At 37.3% G+C, this 20552-nt stretch overlaps 3 protein-coding genes across 5 annotated transcripts in view; 1 reads left to right on the top strand and 2 right to left on the bottom strand.

Annotated features, from left to right (window-relative positions):
* Window positions 1-190: 190 nt before the first annotated feature.
* Window positions 191-8608, top strand: LOC126377136 (isocitrate dehydrogenase [NAD] subunit beta, mitochondrial). 2 transcript variants are annotated; one of them, XM_050024813.1, is made up of 9 exons: window positions 191-349; window positions 606-692; window positions 3020-3118; window positions 3538-3654; window positions 3763-3970; window positions 4328-4491; window positions 5251-5460; window positions 6155-6291; window positions 8095-8608. In XM_050024813.1, the coding sequence occupies exons 1-9, from the start codon at window positions 308-310 to the stop codon at window positions 8195-8197; spliced, it is 1167 nt and encodes a 388-aa protein (XP_049880770.1). In that variant the 5' UTR covers window positions 191-307; the 3' UTR covers window positions 8198-8608. The 2 variants fall into 2 exon arrangements, with proteins under 2 accessions (XP_049880770.1, XP_049880771.1); XM_050024814.1 differs by having other exon boundaries at window positions 606-659.
* A 100-nt stretch (window positions 8609-8708) lies between these two features.
* On the bottom strand, window positions 8709-11973 carry LOC126377211 (uncharacterized). The gene is made up of 4 exons (XM_050024910.1): window positions 11771-11973; window positions 11249-11504; window positions 10365-10484; window positions 8709-9507 (listed from the first exon to the last, which is right to left on the bottom strand). Exons 1-4 carry the CDS (start codon window positions 11971-11973, stop codon window positions 9424-9426), a joined length of 663 nt encoding a protein of 220 aa, XP_049880867.1. The 3' UTR covers window positions 8709-9423.
* Window positions 11974-12387: 414 nt separating this feature from the next.
* Window positions 12388-20552, bottom strand: part of LOC126377103 (solute carrier family 10 member 6-like) — a 49191-nt gene continuing 41026 nt past the window's right edge. For both annotated transcript variants that reach the window (XM_050024764.1, XM_050024763.1), the window contains exons 8-10: window positions 19932-20118; window positions 18976-19051; window positions 12388-14595 (exon numbers count right to left, since the gene is read on the bottom strand). In XM_050024764.1, the coding sequence (XP_049880721.1) occupies window positions 14472-14595; window positions 18976-19051; window positions 19932-20118 (387 nt within the window). In that variant the 3' untranslated portion in view covers window positions 12388-14471. The remainder of the gene's footprint in view (window positions 14596-18975; window positions 19052-19931; window positions 20119-20552) is intronic.

Below are 20552 nucleotides of genomic sequence, written 5' to 3' on the forward strand. Positions count from 1 at the left end.
TTTACGCATACTTACTACTTTTTAAAGACATGTTTGAAGGTGATATTTTCATACTTATTGCATTTTATTTTCCATTTCGATATGTGAATAATAATAAAACTCTTATTATTCTTTATACCATTATTTTTTTTTTATATAGCACGTATTCTTAATACTTTCGTCCTATTATAAATGGTAGTAAACCATATCATGACGTTATTAGCTGTCAAATTTTGTAAAACGGATCATCCCGAAGTTACGTCTTCGGGTCCTAAAATAAATTTTTGAAAAATAACCTTTTTTTAAAGGTTAATAAATAAATCTTAAGATGGCTCTTATTACGAGGAACATTTTCCGGACCCTTCTTCAGGTACTGTATCAGAGATATGCCGGATTTTTGTTATTACACTGGTTTTTTCAGCCCGATATGTTTCGTAACTTCTCTATTTTGAGACCTATATTTAACAGATTCGTATTATTATGCACATTTTTTCAACGATTAAAGCCATTATTGTTGTATATTTATATTATTTCGAAGAAGAATCATGATGAAGTATTACGATGTTCTCACGTGATCGAATGTGATATTTGACGCCTGACAAGGCCTAATGTGCGTGTTTTTCCAGGGCTCTCAGCATGTAGCCAAGGGTTTGCACACGAGTGCGGTCGCCGACAAAAACGTATGTTTTGCGCCAGCTTCCATCAGCACCCTGGTGAGACATACTAACTGTCTACTAATGGCACCTACCTATGTTTTTATTCTATAAGGAGCAGGTGTTAAGGCATTGAAGTATTTTGAGAATAGTAACAGAATTGAAAAAGAATCTAGTCTTCAATGTAAATCCCACTACATGATAAAGTTTTGTTTTTGAAAATAAGTAAAGAAGCATTAATTGTTTCTGTATTTATGACATTCAATAAATATCTGATCCCTTTCTTGTTCTGTCTATGTTTGGTACCTATTACTTATATTGATTTAATTGTTTCTTTGCCTTATTGCCTTGATAGTAAAAATTGTAGCCTTTTTATTATATTAATGAAAGTTATTGAATTACATTCTAAAGTGAAGAAATATTGTTCCACATCATAATTATTGTATTGATTCTTCCAATTGGCATCAAAACTACACAGTTACACAATATTCAATTCTAAGATATAAAGTGTGTAATAATTTTATTATCATATAAAACAAATAGCCTATAATGTCTCACTGGTGGGCACAGGCCTCCCCTCAATCAACTGGAGGGGTATGGAGCATACTTTACCACACTGCTCCCCTAGGGGTTGGTGGAGGTGTTTTTTTGCTAATAGCTGGGAGCAACGGTTTAATATGTGCCCTCCAAAGCACGGAATCATTTTACTTTTTCGGACAATCAGGTGATTCAAGCCTGCATATTCCTTACCAAACAAAGGACAATGTCCAGATGGTGAGCCTAACGCTCTAACCACTAAACCACCTCTGTGGAATTTTATTCTATGAATAATTTTATTTTGAGTTATATCAGGGGCAGCATTCTTCTCAAGTGACGTAAGGTTTTCTCTCCAATGCATGCATACACACATACACAATCCAATGTTGTATTATAAATTAGCCATTCTTTTCAGTTTGTTTAGTTTCTTGTCACTTACAAGAGACTAATACCAATTTAAAACATTTCATGACCTTTAATTCATAAGAGTATGACACTTGGACTTTGGATGTAGTCTGTTGACATTAAAACAGATAAACTCCGTTGGACTATGCCTTCATGCTTTTTACAACTATGTTAAAATTTAATTTAATTACATATTACTTACTCATATTTCTTTTTGTAAAGGACTGGCAAATTTTTGCATGATGCCTATTTCTCTTTATGTTATAAAGAATTCCTTGTATGAGTTTTGATGTTATTGTTATTATGAACTGAGGGGTTAAAATGGCAACATCGAAGCAATTCATCTAAGAAAGTTGCAATTTGACATTTACGCATATACATAAATACACAATGCAAAAAATGTCAAATAGCAATATTGCTTTCTTAGATGAATTGCTACAATGTGGCCATTTTAACCCCCCTGTTGTTCCTTCTAAACACTGGTGATTTGAAAGAAAAAGTAGGTACATTGACAAATAGATTTTAAATACCTACACTAAACAAGAATATAACGTTTTAATGGTTAAATACAGAAAATATAGCTATATGCATGCATATAATACATATGCCATACCTGAGTTTAATGTGTGTAATATTCGGACATTTTATATAAACAATGGGCAAGCATGTATATTCGTAAGATATAAATATTCATATAAGGGAAAAATATGACTGGGGATTATGTTGTAGAATAGAGATTATTCTGGAACTTTCTAATCTATGTGATCGTCCTATCCTTCTTTGTATGCATATTAACAGTCCTAGAAGAAATAAAGAATTGCAGTGTTAAGTTTGCATTGCACCCTTTGTGTTGTCCAAATGCATTGTTTAACTTAATAATACTAGCCTTAATGTTCTAGTTTACAAAATAATATATGATGCCGATTCTGGCAGCACAAACTAAATTTTCAATTAGACAGTATCTAAAACTAGCTCTGTCTCTGTCCTACACTCGTTGTAAGTGAAGGACGACACAATTTTTAGTGCTATCAGACTAAATTAAAATTAAGTTTGGTCTACCAGAAATGGCACCAAGAAATGTACAGATTATTTTTAGTTTTCAATATTCATGTAAAGCAGATAAGATATAGAAACAGGAATAAAAATAATAACTATACAAAGCAAAAGTTTTGTATTATTCCTAAGTAATATTTATACATATAAGTAAGTAGATGAAAATAATTGGCCTGGACAATAATTTGTATTATTTATTACATTTAAATGCAATTATGGTTATTACATTAATAAAATTGACAATTTAATTTCAAATAAAAATTAAATCCAATTTTTTTTACTATTTATAACACTTCCAGACAATTTATTACTCCCGAAAAAGAAATAAGAACAGGTAAGTTACATCTCCGTACAATGATGCAGATGATATAACATAATTGTATGTGTTCTAGCAACCAAATGCGACGAAGGAAGGTCGCATCAAGTGCACCCTCATCCCCGGAGACGGCGTCGGTCCTGAGCTGGTGTACTCCGTGCAGGAGGTCTTCAAGGTATGGAAACCAACGTTTTTATTAAGAAAATTAATACCATTTCTGAATAAATTCGATAAATTTGTTTTTTCCCCTAACATGCGTGACACCTGATTTTGTTCGTATTTTGACAGAACGACATGACTTATTTGGTTTCACAAATTGGAACAGCATATTAGAGAGGTGATTAACCGAAATCTACTCAAAACATTTTTTTTTTCTTGTTCGGAATTTCATTTTATTTTAGTGATCTGTAATAAACAGTGCAGTGTTATGTGAACGACCGCAATTACCTAATTAAGTCTTGATTATTGCATTTTTAATAAGAATAAAGTTTCTTTAAACCCATTTGTCTCAAAATCGGTGTAAGGATGCTGTAATTATGCCAAGTTAACACAGACGTAGCGTCGCAGACACTTTATTAATGTTTTTCTATTCAGGCGGCAGGCATCCCCGTGGACTTCGAAATGTACTTTTTCTCGGAGGTGAACCCCACGCTGAGCGCGCCGCTCGAGGACGTCGTCAACTCCATTAGCCGCAACAAGATCTGCATCAAGGTTAGACCATAATATACAGAGAATTAATAAAAATATAAGTGGAAAGCAAACCCGATTGCGGAAAAATCACGCTCTATAAAATATGAAACAAGATAATTTTAACCTCAGGGTATCCTCGCAACGCCAGACTACTCGCACACAGCCGAGCTTCAAACCCTGAACATGAAGCTACGCAACACTCTGGACCTGTACGCTAACGTGGTCCACGTCAAGTCCCTGCCCAACGTCAAGTGCCGCCACCATGATGTGGACTGCATCATCATACGAGAACAGACCGAGGGGGAGTACTCCGCCTTGGAGCACGAGGGTGTACCTGGTAAGGCCATTTTCGAGCAGGCGCCATAGTCCCCCATAGCCCCAGAATCTGGGACCACTAACCCCCTATCCAATAGCCCAGTTACCTTTTTTCCCATAATAAGCAATAGTCCTACACGAACCAAAAACATGCATGCAGTGTAAATGCAGGGAAAATCGCCGCTTTTAGATTAATGTCTTCTAAATATGGGGCTTCGAGATATGGAAAAAAACAATAATAAAATAGTGTGTTTCATACAAAGACCCCTTTGTGTGTGGTGTTTTTCTTCTTATAGTGCCGTCACCTATTGCAGTCGCCAATACTAACCAATCTTTAGAGATCCACACGAATGTTAAACTCTTGTCTATCTTCCACCAGGCGTCGTGGAGTGCTTGAAGATTATAACGGCGACCAAATCCGAGCGCATCGCCAAGTTCGCATTCGACTACGCTACCAAGATGGGCCGCAAGAAGGTCACCGCCGTCCACAAGGCCAACATTCAGAAGCTTGGCGACGGGTTGTTCTTGAAGAGCTGTGACGAGGTGAATCTTGAATCTTGTATAGTAGATTAACCTACATAAATTCACACCCGTAATCTCGAGGGGAGCTGAGAACTAATCTGAAGACCACTTGAAGCCACTCCTGACACGAAGTCCTAAGATGGAAACGAGAAGCCGTTTGGTGATAGGTTATCAGAGCCCATATAATGATCCATCTTGTCAGAAAGGCCACAACCCCTCTATCAGTGATTACGACATGCGATCTGTTTTGTTCTGTTTTTTGTTCGTTTCGACCAAATTTTGTTTTTGTGAAGGGGCATGGTACACTGGTTCTACGGTTACGTGAAGTACTTATGTCAATTTACGTATCTGCGTAAGTTTGTACTAGATAAAATATATGACGAGAGATACTTACTGAAGACCCTTGTAAATATAAAATATACGAGGTTTCCCTCGTAACGTTTTGAAAAGATTGATTTGCGATGATGATCTTGGAGCATAGAATAAATAATAATATCCTAAGTATAGAATGGTAACTGTCCGCTTCGCATCAATACGTATCGGACGCCGACCTCACCTCTGAGTCTTTATATGGCCGTAAGCAGCTAAGGAGTAAAGGAGAGAGCGCAAACTGTCTGTCTCCCTCTCAGATACGCTTGAGGAGGCATTTGGTAAGAATTAGATTTGTGTATGGTGTAAAGTTCCACGATTCAGTGCCTGGTCCGATTTCCTGACCTCTCCAGTTTCATCAGGGCATGGTATCCGATGTGGTCTTGACTAAAATCAATTCGTTCTTTTCAGATGGCAAAGCTCTACCCCCGCATCCAGTTCGAGAAGATGATCGTAGACAACTGCACGATGCAGATGGTGTCCAACCCCAATCAGTTCGACGTGATGGTGACGCCGAATCTATACGGCAATATCGTTGACAACCTGGCTTCGGGACTCGTTGGAGGCGCTGGTGTAGTGGCCGGGGCTTCTTACAGTGCTGAGTGCGCTGTCTTTGAACAGGTTAGTCCTTAGGTCTGGCGTTTTTTAGGCCTATGACTAGCCATAAAACATTTGCTCCAGGAAGCATAGTGCTAGGATGGGGCATTTCCACAAAGTTTATTTTTGGGATCCTTAGATTCTACAGAGCAGGTATCTTACTTAGAAACTTAGACACATTTAGAAAAAAAACTATTATATTCCATCCTCCCATTTAGTTATATGCTGGATATATCGCACTAGGATAGCTAGCCCGTAGTCCCCAATCAGTTCGAAGTGATGGTGACACCGAACATCCTGGCGTCGAGGTTTATTGGAAGCGCACTGCTTCTTATAGCGCTGAGTGCCCTAACTTTAAACAGGGGAGTTCATCATTTAATCTAGTGCTTACTTAGTCATTAAAACTGTTCCCAAGTGCATACGAGGGTCTTTTGTTCACTGTTAGCTCCAAAATAGGTATAGTTATGATGACTTTGGCGGCTCAATAGTAACCAGGGTCGACGAGGTCGATCATTGGCTCAGGCCAATCAACCCACTCGATAGAAGAGATGGGGCATTTTCAGTCCATACACATAAGTAAATAAATATGAAAACTAGTTTTTCCACCAAATCGTTTATTGTATAATTTTCTTGAATGGAGCGAAATAGTAGTTCTAACGTCACACTAGCAAATAGTGATGTTATGTGTGTGTAATTATTGACCGCCCTTCCCCCACAGGGCGCGCGTCACGTGTTCTCTGGCGCGGTGGGCAAGAACATCGCCAACCCCACCGCCATGCTGCTGTGCTCCGCCAACCTGCTGGCACACGTCAACCTGCACTCATACTCCAAGATGATCAAGAACGCTATCAACAAGTACGATCATTCATTCAACCCCTCTGCCCTGCTACTGGGCTCCACCAACCTGTCACACGTCAAACGCTCAACGTTCATTCATTCAATCGTTCGGTCGTTTATTCATTTATCCGTTCATTTGTTCGGTAATTTATTCATTCATTCGGTCGGTCATTTATTTATCCATTTATTCGTTCGGTCATTTTTTCATTCATTCTTTGTCGTAATGGCTTCAAATAGGGCCATGAATACAGCTGAGAATACAATGCGGCGTCCAGTACTTATTTCCTACCTAAGCCTAAGTGTATCTTAAAACCTACCCCGTACTCGTGCATGACTTATCGACATTTTCTGTCGATGAAGCCTGTGTCCTGCGAGGTTGTTGTTAATGGTCGAATTACATTTGACCCCACCGCATCGCACTTTCGTATGCTACTATCTTTTTCTATCATTCAGAACTATCATTTGCTAGAGGGAGATAAAGAGCAGGAATGCGACCGTACTCCACCGCCTCGTCGGTTTCACCGGGTGAGGTCGCATTATCTCGCTCTAGGAAATGACGGTTCTGAGTGATAGACCAGGATAGAAGCATAGGAAAATGCAATGAATGTAGTTCGATCTTTATTCTTCCACATATTTGTAGGTATCTCCTTGTTACATCATTACAGGTACTCGTTCTTAGACTGTTACTAGTAAACTATTAGCAGTAGTACTTTAGGTACTGATTTTTTTTTGTCTTCCCCAGAGTGTTGAGTGTCCCCAATCTGAAAACCAAGGATCTCGGAGGGCAAGCCACTACTAAAGAATTTACCGCTTCTGTCATACAAAATTTACAAATTCCTTGAACTTGTCGATTCTTCTGGATATTCCATTTAGCACGTTTGAAATTTCCGTATTCATCGTTCAAACCGTAATTATTATGTTTGAAGACAGCGAGGGTCCAAGAGATTTTTTATTGGTTAGTTAGTTGCGATAGTTTTTTTATATTGTTTATATTTTTTATTATTTTTATCCAAGATCGAAGAAAATAAATCTGTTGATTATATTTACAATGGCAGCATTTTGTTATACAAACAGACATTGCGTACAGGACGGTCACTTTCCGCCCCGCACCAATTCGTATCGGGCACCAAGCTAGATTTACTTCACCCCCTCTAGGTTACTTTAGCCTATAATCCGCTAAGGAGTTAGGGGGAGCGCGCGACTTATGCGGTAAGGCGGCACACGACAAGAATGAGATTTTTGTATGAAGTGCCCTGTGTGCGTCGACAAAATCTCTGTGTAAACGTAAACGGGGTTAAAAAGCACGAATCTACGAAAGCAATTTGACATTTGTTGAGATTGCGCACTTGCTTTTATATGCGCAAACGTCAAATAGCAAAATTGATTTTTTAGATGAATTATGATGAACTGACGTCGACCCTAGTGTTGCCATACGTTATTGTCTTAGAGAATTACCCTACTAAAGACGGTTGGGTAGTTCTTCGAACACCGGAAGTCAAAATCATTACCGTGAACGCAAAAATATCCTAGAATCTTTGGTGTTTTTGCAAATATCCAGTTAGAACTTATCAAATCAAATCGAATATACTTTATGAACGTATGTATTAATACCAAGTAATACCAGTTCTAATTGGATATTTGCAAAAAGAGCAAAGATTATAGGATATTTTTGCGTTAACTGTAATGAGATTGACCATCGGTGTTTGAAGATCTACCCTGTTATGTTTTATGTCGTAAGTTATTCCAAATGATACAGGCAAGCTTACCTTGCTTGCCTGCCTGTAATATAATAAGTACTAATGACTTCTTTATCTTTCTCAGAGTATTGAAAGACGGCAAAATCAGAACAAAGGACCTCGGCGGCCAATCTACCACCAAAGACTTCACCTATGCCGTCATTCACAGTCTAGAACATGACGCTTAAACAGTACACCTAAATTCGGCTATAAAAATCTAACTCTTATTAGAGCCATTGTGATCGTTCGAAGTTACCTTCCACCAGTAAAATTAAGTAGAATTTTGTATTGTACCCATTAGAAATCATAATGTAGCGAATTTTATAGTATTATTGTTTTATAATTTATTTTTTCTATTTATTGTAAAACGATCTGTATACCCGTCGCGTAAATCATTTTTGAACCCGTATTATTAAGTATTGATTGCTATGTACCAATCGCTGTCGTAAAATGAAACCCTTGTAAAGATATTTAGATTTTCTCTCTATGTTTTTGGTCACCGTTTAGATCAATGAATTGTATGAAAAATATGATTACAATGTTTTCATTATTTGACGCAATGTAAATATTTATTGTGAAATAAAACACTACCAATACTTCTTACTGTTTTATTTGTTGGAAATTTTAGACTGAATAGACTTCACTGTTTGCAAATACACTGACGCAAGAAATTTCTAGAAGTCCCAACAACACCTCAAGAGTACAAGAGTTTAATATTGATTTATGTCGTCAAGTAATTAATTAGCTTGCATTCCAAACTACGGATTACTAGAGTCACTTTTGTAAATCTGCTAATTACAATAGACAAATTTAAATTGGCAACACCAAATGTAAATACCAATCGCGAAGCGCCATTGCTCCTATATATTGGGATGAGATTAAAAAGTTTAGCAGTATTTACAAACGGGAACAGGCAACATTTGTAACAATTGCTATTCTTGATTGGATTGCTTATCTGTGTTGCCAATTCCGACTTGTAATATTGCAATTACATTTATAAAAAGATCTTCAGCATCGTTTTATATAAGTTTTTACTTTTATTGGCAAGCAACTTTTCCGAGAGATTAGTAGCCATTTCTATAAATTTCTTGGGCCGGTGTTAAGAGGTAAGTATCCAGTTTTGATCCCAAGCATTTTTTTTTGTTTCTACAGCGTTATAGCTCTCGGAGAGGCTAGCCTTGTTCATTTTTACAAAATTATAATACCCAAAAATGAGATATTTAGACGGTATCACTAAATACGTTCTCGTTACGCCTCGTTCGGGTATTTTTGTTTTTTTTATTAAATATAACACTTGTCAGTTGTCATGTTGAATTATCGGCAAAGTTCTCTTTTGGCTCAAGCTGTGTATGAGAGCTTTATACAGCTTAAACTCGTGTAAAGTATAGGCCGGTGATTTCACCTATCTTGTATCTCAGTCAGCCGCCGGTTGAGCCCTAGGGGTTGCCAGTTTTTTAACTCTGTCCGATATTACGTATTTCATAGCGTTGGGTGACACCTGGAGAAAAAGATGTGTCGTTATTTTTTGTGGGTAGTTATTACATAAAGTAACATAACAGCCTCGGAAAAGGACGGTTGTAAAACCACAACAACAACGACAACTTGTAAAAGTTGTGAGTAAAAGTTACAAGGTCCTCGACTTGTCTGTCAGTACTTATAGGTACTGTATGCACAAACATGCTATCAGCACAGTCTCAATCTCATAATATAGGCGATTTTTATGCCGTATGTGTGCACATACTACAGCGCGATCTATATACACCGTGTATAAAAATTTTAATCGATCCATAAAAAAGTATTGCCATTTTTAATTAAAGTATTATTTACATAAGGTTGAAATGTCTAATAACAGTAAGTAACACGACCTCCGCCTTCGCACTTAACGTACTTAGGTAATAAGTACGACAAACTGACGAAGTCATGAGGAAATAAATAAGTAATAAAGGTTGCTTTAGAAATGGATTTTTTTTACTCATATTTTACTTAACATTATAAGTACTTATCTTTTTATAAAAAGTGTACCTTTAACTGTAACTTTAAGTACCTTTTAACTGTTTACCAGGCCTAAATCAATGATTATCGAACTTGCTTTCGAATTCATGTTTGGATCATACGTCATGATTATCACGTGTCCAGCGGTGAAGGAAAACATCGTGACGAAACCCACATTCCCGAGAAATGCATTTTCGGAGGTATGTGACGTAACCTGTATTGGGCTGGATTTCCCTTCGCGGGTTGGAAGGTCAGACGGGCAGTCGCTTCTTTAAAAAACCGGATCTGTCAAATCTTTAAGTTAGGTAAGCGGACCCTGTGAAAAACGGGATAATGCTAGGGAGATGATGAAAAGGTATTTACCTTAGTGGGATCTCTGTACCACTCTTCTTCTGATAGTCGTCTGTATACCTTAAATTCTGGGATCTGCGCCAAACGGTTGAGATTCCCCAGCAGTTGGTCCAGTGGCTTGCTTTTTCCTCTCTGCGGAATATTGGACCATATTTTTTTACAAAAGTAAAGACTGCTGGAGTGGGAGCGAACAAAAATCCTAGGACACGTTCAGCTTCCGGCTTCCGGCTTTCGATTTTTCCGGGCATATCATAAAAAAAGCAGAGCACGATGTTCGATGTGATGTACCACGACGTACCATTATATGGGCGATAGGCTCATCGCCTGTAATGGTCCATAGCTAACTTCTCTCCTCATCATCCCTGGTGTCAAAGTTACACTGAGCCGCCAAAGGCCCCTAACATGAATCATCATGAATGTAACGACTACAGTAGCCGGGATCGACTGCTGAACTTTGGACAATCGAGACTCAGCCTACAATGCAACCAAACTAGGGGTCACAAGTGATTTTTGTGATTACCTATGACCCCGCCGGGATCCGAACCCGGGACCTCCGGTTCGTGAGCACAACGCTCAACCACTGGACTGTGGAGACCGATAGCTAACTGTGTTAATCTGTATGAGTAATTTAGTTAATATAATGTACTTTCCTCTGAACCGGGGGCGTGTGTGTAAGAAACGATTGATGTATGTGGAGGAAGCAATGAAATTGTACTGTATTCATGTGTTATGTGTTATGTCTGATTGTTGAAATTTTAGTTCTGTGCAATAAAGTGTATTTGATTTGATTTGAGAAGTGTATCAGGATCGAAGCAAATGGAATTCCATAGTCTCTGCTTACACCTTACTATTTTGAGCTTACTATTTGTGAGTTTGTGTATGTAGTAGTAATGTACCTTAACAGGCGGCGGTTGGAACTCCTTCCTCGGGCCAGCGATCTGCCCAATGTAGTCCATATGCTTCTTCCACTCGCTCTCTGTCCATCCCCGTTTCTTCTTCGCGTCTTTGGGCTCCTGCTTCTTTAGATCCACCATACAGTTGGCCAATTTCGAGTACATGGTCGCGTTCGAAGCTTCGATCATGCGATCCAGCTTTTCCAGACGGTCTGGGTGGAATTTGTTTTTGTACGTGCGCTTGAGCATGATGAGACGACTGAAAATGCATAGAATCAGAATCGTTTATTCAATGGAATTTACATTAATGATATTTTTCTTGTATTTTTGTAAGCGAGTCTTCAACGGTTTATTTTGGGTTTAAAATGGCAACATTTTATTTAAAACGTTGTTTTACATCTGTACCCTCCTCGACCATAGAATAAGGAATACTTAATACTACGTCCTCGACTAAGCTTGAATGTAAGTACCTAAATATTTTACTGTGGTACGTAGTGAACTGTTAAAGACAATGAAAAAACTCACCGGACCCACGGCCAAGCCGCGTCGTTGACTCTATCAGTGATATGTCCTCTGAGTGCAGAGTTCCGTACTCCAGTGGACGTGAAGGCTGGCATCCCCTCTCCTGTATCTATGATGTACCGACGAGGCAAGCTCATCAGGTTGAGCCGCCGGCTGATCTTATAAGGGAACGTCAACGACGGCAACTCATACTTCGGTTTACCCATTTTTGGAGGCTAGCTAGTCGGAGAGTTATGGTAAGGTGGTAGAGGGTATGTATTGCCTATGTTTTCATTTCATTTTGTCCGGCTCCGGGTTATTTCAACTCCATTTTTCGGTTTGTTTTGACGTTGATGTGTTTACAGTTTGCGTCTTGATTCATTGTGAAAGGGTTTTGATTTTGGAATGTGTTTTTGAAGTGTGGTCGTTGAAATCTCGGAGGGAAGGTTTGTGTGAAGGTTTTATCAAAGAGACGTTAGTACTTGTACTTTTTTTTTGTGAAATGAGTTCGTCCTTTTTCATGTTGCTTATTATAATAGCAACAAGGACGCACTATTGTTTACTTTTTTGAAGCACCTGTATAGTACATCGTAACAGGTACCAAAGTAGGTCATATTAAACATTTAAAAGAAAAGCCAGTATTAATTGAAAAGTGTGTATTTCATACTTTCATCCTTAACAAATAAATTGATCTTCCACAGTTATTAGAAATAACTTAAAATACTGATCTCAACAATAGCAGCCTACATCTGTTCCACCTATAAAACCAGTCATGTGAGCTGTTACAACATTGTTCAACTGAGATCCCCGGTACGAAAAATGATATAATATTTATAATAAATAAGCGAATTATGTAAAAACAATATAGCTTAGAATGTCCTCAAAATTTGAAAACAAGTTTTTAGGAAAATGTCATAGATTAAGGAATAATACTCCGGTGATGTACCGACGCGACGTACCGTATACTTTTTTCTTTTGGCTGTACTTACATAAATACTACTATCCCCAAGAAGTGTCACACTCACAGCGTAATTAGTTACTATAGTGTGGAATCCAGACATTTAATAAATGTCAATGTTATGTGGAATCGAAATAACTAAACGTACTTACAAAAAAAACATTTGTTAAAGAACATTCTAAACTATAAAAACATTGCGAAAGCACCTTTTTAAACCAACCCTAATCCTAATAAACGGCTAGCTCTACTCAAAATATTGACAAACACAATAATTTTTTTGCGCTTAGGTCTATTTTAAGACAAGCACGCAATTTCGCAGCTCTAATTAAAGAGTAACAATAAACATAACATAATAAATTAGTCAACATAATAGTAAATTTCGCAGTGTAAAAAGTAATAAACAAAGTTTAAAAAGTAATCGTAGTCAATGATTGACATTTTTTTGCAAATCTTGTTTCATTATTATTCGTTGTTTTTGGCCTAGGCTGGTTGCTTTAGTCCAGGCGAAAAAAATACAATAAAAAAAAATAACATAGGAACAATATTTTATCAAATTATCAATTCACTGAGTACGATTATTTCTTATATAATAGTTAGTATTTTTTGTAAATAATAATAACGAAAAACGTAATCAAAATTTAAAAACTTAAGTTTTCCATAATTATGGAAAGGCATGCTTGTCTTTAACATTGAAGAGCTTTAATGAACAGTGTTTTGTTTTAACATTAAATTGTATCATAGAGCTTAAACATAAACATTGTATAATGTGTGGCAGTAGAAGATTTTATAGGTGAACATTTTTATGTCATCAAAGTGACAAAAATAGGAATGCCTTGAACAGCGAACATGCAGCTCTCATTAAAAAAAAATTAGAGATATGGCGCCAAAACATATGAAGGCCCATGCCACAATAAATCTAGTGAACATTATTTCGACAATTTCTTAATTTGTTCTCGTTAAAAATACAGGTCTCTGAAAATATGTCGCTTTTTGGGGTAGGTACAACTTTTAAAAATACTTACGAAAAAAAGTTTTGTAATGTTGTAAAAAGTCTTATCAAAAAGGTCGACCTGTTTAAAACATTATTATTTTTTGTGACTTCTACCCAGAAAATACTTCTAAAACTAAAGTGTAAATAAAGTCGAAATAATGAACGCACTGATTTCTACATTTCATTTTGATAAATAGCGAAAACGCGTTCACAAATACAATGTTCGAAAAATTGTTACAATTGTTGAAACTTCCTTTCATAATAATAATATATTATAATACTAAGATACATTGAGTCGTCGAGACAACAGTTAAGTAGAACAACACCACTAAAGAGAAACACCTACTTAAAAATAAATACTTTTGTAGCATCCCTGTAAAAATACCTTTACGCGCTTACTTTTTATGTTGGTACCTAATAGTATTATTGTACGCTATAATTGAACATAGTTTTGGGCTCTCTTTTCTGCTTTTCAAAAGACTTCAAAAAGGCTGTATTTTTTTCATATTTCTTACTTTACACGAAATTGTCTAACTTTTGTAATCGTCATTTTTTCACATAACTATAGGTATTTGCTACCTTAATTTTTGCTATTAGGTACATCTGTTATTTATTATAGTTGTTTTTATTTAAAGCGATATCATTTGAACACTAGTCAGAGCTATATTATTTATTTATTTAGTCCAAACTTCCGAAAGGAGGTAGGTAACTTACATTCGCTGGAGGGGGACGCTACAAAACTATTTATTTAAACATTGTGCGCGAAGTGGGCCAGCCTATTGCCCTTCCTTTCCAGTGAGTCCGACATCAATGGTTGCGATGCTTGGGGACTCTCGCGACCCGGGTACGGACTCGGGACCTTCTTCAACGAACTTCTTGTGTTTGTTCCTGTCGACGATGCTAAAAGAACAAACGGTTTCATGAGAAAAGGGTGAAGAGGTTTTGCAGGGAAGATGGACCCTTTTCATAAAGTGGCAAGTATCCTTATGAAATGGTCTCAAAAACAACGTTTTGCTACCAAAACTTTATCCAACTATACTAAAAAATATATTTTGAACTTAACAAACTTTTTCAATAGTTTTCCACTATATTTTTTTTAATTTTGTCCGGCCAAGTAAAAAAAAACGGTTTTTAATATAATTATAATACAGTTGGACAATGTTCTTCTCAAATAAACTGTGCCTACCCACCACCTCTAGAGCTTTTCGTAGTATGAACTTTCGTAGGAGGTAATTATAGAATTTAAGTATTTATATACATTATATTATGTTAGAGTAGGTATTGCTTTATATTGTTAATTGTTGAAGCCTTTGTCCTGAAATCGACTGTTTATTTATACCTATGTATGTCGTTTCGAGTGCACCCAAAGACAATCCCCGGTTCGTGTAGGACTATTGTGCAGATTATGGGGACAAAGGAAGATGAGCCCATCTTCCTTTGTCCTCATACTACTAGGTTGGGGGTTAATGGACCGGATACTGGGGCTATGGGGGACTATGGCGCCTGCTCGACCAATGTTAATAACATGGATACAATGAGCAGGGGTATTATTAGTATTTATTTTAACCCTGTAACATGTCATGTTTGTTCATCATAAACATTTTAGAATTTCGTATTGAAAGCAACTGAAAATTGTCTTCTAATTACTTATAGCTCTGCGCACTCCATTAGGGACTACGAGCGTACTTGTGTTTATATATTATCAAGTGTCACTCCACTACTGGACATACCTAAGCCTGTTTCAAGGCACACTCAGACGCAGAGCAGCAGGGTTAAAAAGGAAACATCGAAGCAATTCTTCTAAAAAAGCAATATTGCTATTTGACACGTGTGTAGGTACACTGCACGCGCTTACTTTTAATGTCAAATTAAAAAAAAAGCAAGCAATTATAAAAGTAAGCGCGTGCAGTGTACACACGTGTCAAATAGCAATATAGCTTTCTTAGATGAATTGCAACAATGTGGCGTTTTTAGACCCCCAGTTGGCTACCTTTTCTTTTGGCATTATCTTTATAAAAGAGTGTTCATACTACGAAAATACTAAAACTAACGCTATCAACGCCACCACACGACATACCTTAGTAAAATACGTACAATAGACCATCTTGTGGGCGTATAAGTGCATACAACCAAAAAAGAAAGGACATAATAGATTACAAAAAAGTTCTTGAAGAACGTTTAAGAAAAGTGAAGAATCAAAAGAAAAGAAGAACGGAGAAAGATATTTCATACACACAGAAGATTGGACTATTACACATTTTTCTAATGCTGATTACGCGAAAATTCATCATGGTAATAAAAAGTAAATTATAAGTGTTTTTCGTTTTTATAGCACTTATCCGTGCTTAGGGAAACTGGGAAACTCACAAAGAGAAAATTAAATCGAAAAAATCGGCGTCGGCTTAATGACGATACATAGATAGAAAGAATTTCGCCTGGACAGGAGAAGGACTCGGTGGTGCAATGGTTAGTTAAAACGCTCGTCTCGGCTTGACAAGAGCTGATGGTTCAAATCCCGTCCGAGTCAGAATTTTTTCGATTTAATTTTCTCTTTGTAAGTAAAAAATAGTTAAGAGCCGGGAAAAATTGTCTTATTTTTATAAAAATAAAAACTACAACGTCGAAGTTGAAAAGTGTTAATATACAGTAATGAACAATCGCATAGTCAGCTAATCATCTTAATATTTGTAACATAACCCGTCACATCCACCTCAACCAAACATCCCAGTGATTAGAACAGCATTACGTCACAAGCGTGAAGTGAGTACCCGCTTTCTTATAACATGTATGTAACTGGTATTATATTGGTCACGGAATAATAAAAAGAATAATACTACGTACAGAATGGTAATTCTCCGCCCGCATTAATTTGCATCGGGCGCCGACTTCACCCCCTCTGGGTCTTACTTTAGTTTTAAATGGCCGTAAGCCGCTAAAGAGTAAGGGGGAGAGCGCGAGGACCGTGTCTTGCTTGCAATTATGTGTTCGAAAAAAAACTATCCGAGAAGTAAACCCGATCTACGCCAAATATAAAAAAAAACAAAAGATAATTGACTTCTACGCCGACACCAGTTCCATACACAGTTTATAAGAACACCAACCCCATCACCGGTCTACCTATACCAACCGACCATGCAGCATTCACTTCTGCATCGACGACATACCTTCGAAACTATGGCGATCGAATATGTGGCATGGAGAATGGAATATGGAATAAAACAATAAAATAACACATGAATTCGGGATCCCAAAATTTTGAAAAAGTAAAAATTTTCGGATTGTCTTTTTTGTGTCCATGTTTGACTTAGAGTTAGACACCTGGCCGCACGCATCACACTTTCCTGTGCTTCTATCCTTTTCTGTCACTCAAAACCGGCATTTGCTTGAGCGAGATAATACTATCGCACTCCCCCTTTTTATCTCGCTCTGGCAAATGACGGTTCTGAGTGACAGAAAAGGATAGAAGCATAGGACGTGCGATGCGGTGCGGTCAAATGTAGTTCAACCCTTACCATATCGTGATAGGATTCTTCCATCTTACGGTATACTTACTTATAATATATTTTTAGATGAGTACTTGTTTTATTTGTAGTCTTTCAAATGAAGAAAACTTCACATAAGGAAAGAATTCAAACTAACTTTCACAAGCTCATTTAAGGATTGCCAATACTATAAAATAGGCGCTATATTTGTTATTAAAATAAAACAAGTATCAAAAAATAGATTATACTTCATCATTTTCATAATTAAATATTATCCCCATACCCATACCTTTACAAGATTGACCCATGTATCATGGGTAAAGGGTCAATGATAAATCATAATATAGGGCAATATTTTTTTGGCCATACAATGAAAATGGTTTCCCAAAATGTAGCCACGCTAGCAAATCAAACAGATATAATTATGTAGAACAACACAAACTAATTCGCTCTCACTTGCATACCACCCCCTTACAAAGCATTATTCTTTTAGACTTTCCATACGTATTCAATATTTCACTCATAAGTTTTACAGTGTGTTCACACCAACAGACACAAATCAATTAATACCATTTTCAAAAAAAAAAAACTTTTTACAAATTGATGAATGCCAATCGCTCGGTATAATTTACCGAATTATTTATAATTTTCTTCAAACATACTATAATAGCTAGTATGTTCTATTTACTGCTTTTAATTTATTTCTAGGCAAAGATTTTTCTTGACTCGTCTTTTCTTTGGAAATCAACGTTAAAGTTAGCAAAACGTTTCAAAACCTTTATTAGAAAGTGCTTCTTATTAATTGTGTTAAATTATAATTTATTCCTTAACCGAAATACTGAACAGTGTTAATCTTCTTCTCTCGTAAGATCGGTGACCGACATCAACCCTTTAAAAAAGGTTTGATAGATTTTTCCAGTAAGTACAACAGTCAGTGCTATCTATTTATGTCAACCAGCGCAACTTTAGGTAAATAAACGCCCGAATATCCCATCACCGATTATAAGAGTAAATATATCTTAAACACTTTCGTCTACAGACGTTCCGATTTCAAAGTGTCATACTACTTTTTATGAACCATCAATGACCCATGGTCTTTGTACGTGAAAGGGTTAAAAGAGTTCGTGGTGATGCAGTCCAAAAGACCTCTGCTAGGTACTATTGTAGCATATCCCTTCCTCAGATCTGTTTGACAAGATTCAAGGTCCGTTTTGGGGGACGCTCTCTGACATCTTAAACATCGTAAGAGTCAAGGACCAAGTATTGGTCTTTGGTAAAAGTTAATAAACCTAAGGACATTGAAGACCATGATCATTCTCAAGATTTGTCATTGGCGCATCGCTAACCCAAAAGAAAAAAAACCTAAGGACAAAAACTGTCTATTTCTCCCATCAGGTGTCGCTACTGTTGAGGGTTCTTATGTCAGTTCCCCATACTATTTGAGTACTTAAACCCATAGAGCAGCGTTTAACTGCAAAATCAAAGTCTTATATTTATTCCCTAAAGATCGGGAAGAAGAAAACTTATTTTAAACGGAATACTCGTACACTCCACGTCGCTCCACATTTCATAGCAGTTTATCACGAATTTTAGCTGGACAATATGGAGAACTGTCAAAATTTAGGAACACCCAACAGGGCTGTCGCCTACATTTGAGCTTCTAGTTTTTATCCTCTTTCAATTTGATTTATAAGTCTAATTTCACTTCCTGAGAGAATGTTCGCAGACTCGAGCGATTGGCAACATCACGGCAAACGCACGGATAGCACACACCAGACAATAAGTGTCAAGTACTCACCAAGCCTTGATCTTCTGGTAGACGTAGATGCACGTCATTGGGATCGGTGTCATGATCGCCACTGACACTGGGATCACTGGAACCACGAAATTATATTACAAATATAAAATTAAGTATATAATGGTGTTTCTTTATCAATCAGTAAGTACGCCAGAATTTTGAACCAGCCCAAACACCTCCACCAGCTCGCAGTGGAGTAGAATAGAATGGAATCTTTATTTGCTTTAAACACGGTATACAGAGATGGAATAAATTATACAGGTCCATGACATGTTTAGCCAAACATTATAGCATGCAAAATATAAAAATATAAAAAAAATGAAGATAACATAATAATAACAATGACATGAGGTCAAGAGATTACAATAATAAAAAGGAATATCTAATAATTGAGCATACTTAATAATTCATGAACATTATAAAATTGTTTATATTATATTGTTTTTATTATTGTTTTGTTTAGTAGCGTGGTGGAGTATTTTTATTTTATTAGGATGACTAAGGTAGATAGATTTTTTAAGTAAGATGATTCCGTTAGTCCCGGGTTACTAGCCCAAACATCTCCACCAACTGCAGCGGAGCATCGTGGTGAAGTATACTCCAGACTTCCCTCCGGTTGAACACATTATTTGGGCAATCAATATGAGAATATTCAACAGGTCCTCATGTATGAGGAATGACGAAAAAGAGATGACAGTTGGCCGTCTGCGTTAAGCCGTTTTGTTCATTGATTTTACTTGGACAAATTATTTATATTTTTTTCCCACACACATCAACTTACATATTATTGACAATTACCTTGACAGTTTATATAATTTCGATGGTGGCTATTTAAAAGCAGAACGAAAAGCAGGAATTTTCTTATTGTAATTACGACTTGCTGGCGTTTTGGGCTAAGTGTCTGTAAGGCGCACGAATTTTTTAAATAAATAAATAAATGTATGCAGTGTACTCACCAGTGGTAAGATCAGCCTCGGGCTGCGGCAGCGCATATCGCAGCAGGAAGATGGAGATGCCGGTGTTCTGAATGCCGGTCTCTATGGAGATGGCAAGCGCGTCCGCGTGCGGTTGCTTGCATATGCGCGCTAGGAGGTAGCCGACGGAATACCCCAGCCAGGGGAGGCCCATGCCTGCTACTATTATCTGGAAGGTTAAGATATAAGTATAACATAAGCTCGCGACTACATCCCAATTGGTGTAGTCAGAGCAGTGGCAGTCCTAGGGCGGTGCGAACGGTGCGACCGCACCAGGCGCCGTAATAGGGGGGGAGGGGGTGGGGGGTCAAATTCAACCAAGACTGGTCCACCCTGGCCGCAAACTTTCATCGGGTTAGATTGCGGCCACGTAACACTCATACTGGGTGATTTAACATCTAAATTTCGGTGGCCATAAACTAATCGAAAACAGCTGAGGGGTGTCACTTTGAGGCCTTGCACCACGTAAATATTTTGCTAGGGCCGCCACTGAGTCAGAGGTACACGCATCGCAAGAACTAAGTCACAACTAACTCACACCTCACCGAGCTTTTTGTTAGACCAACGTAATAGGTGATAAGATAAAAAACACTTTTTTGAACA

This window comes from Pectinophora gossypiella, chromosome 22 (genome assembly GCF_024362695.1).
Source record: "Pectinophora gossypiella chromosome 22, ilPecGoss1.1, whole genome shotgun sequence".
Taxonomy (NCBI): Eukaryota; Metazoa; Arthropoda; class Insecta; order Lepidoptera; family Gelechiidae; genus Pectinophora; species Pectinophora gossypiella.

What these genes read in the sequence shown, in the direction of transcription:
- LOC126377136 (XM_050024813.1), top strand. Translation starts at nt 308, where the DNA reads ATGGCTCTTATTACGAGGAACATTTTCCGGACCCTTCTTCAG. An exon ending in CAGCTTCCATCAGCACCCTG is followed by an intron (nt 693 to 3,019) that starts GTGAGACATACT and finishes TATGTGTTCTAG; the next exon opens with CAACCAAATGCGACGAAGGA. An exon ending in GGAGCACGAGGGTGTACCTG is followed by an intron (nt 3,971 to 4,327) that starts GTAAGGCCATTT and finishes ATCTTCCACCAG; the next exon opens with GCGTCGTGGAGTGCTTGAAG.
- LOC126377211 (XM_050024910.1), bottom strand. Translation starts at nt 11,973, where the DNA reads ATGGGTAAACCGAAGTATGAGTTGCCGTCGTTGACGTTCCCTTATAAG. An exon ending in GCGGCTTGGCCGTGGGTCCG is followed by an intron (nt 11,505 to 11,770) that starts GTGAGTTTTTTC and finishes ATGCATTTTCAG; the next exon opens with TCGTCTCATCATGCTCAAGC. An exon ending in GGTACAGAGATCCCACTAAG is followed by an intron (nt 9,508 to 10,364) that starts GTAAATACCTTT and finishes CTTTTTCTCCAG; the next exon opens with GTGTCACCCAACGCTATGAA.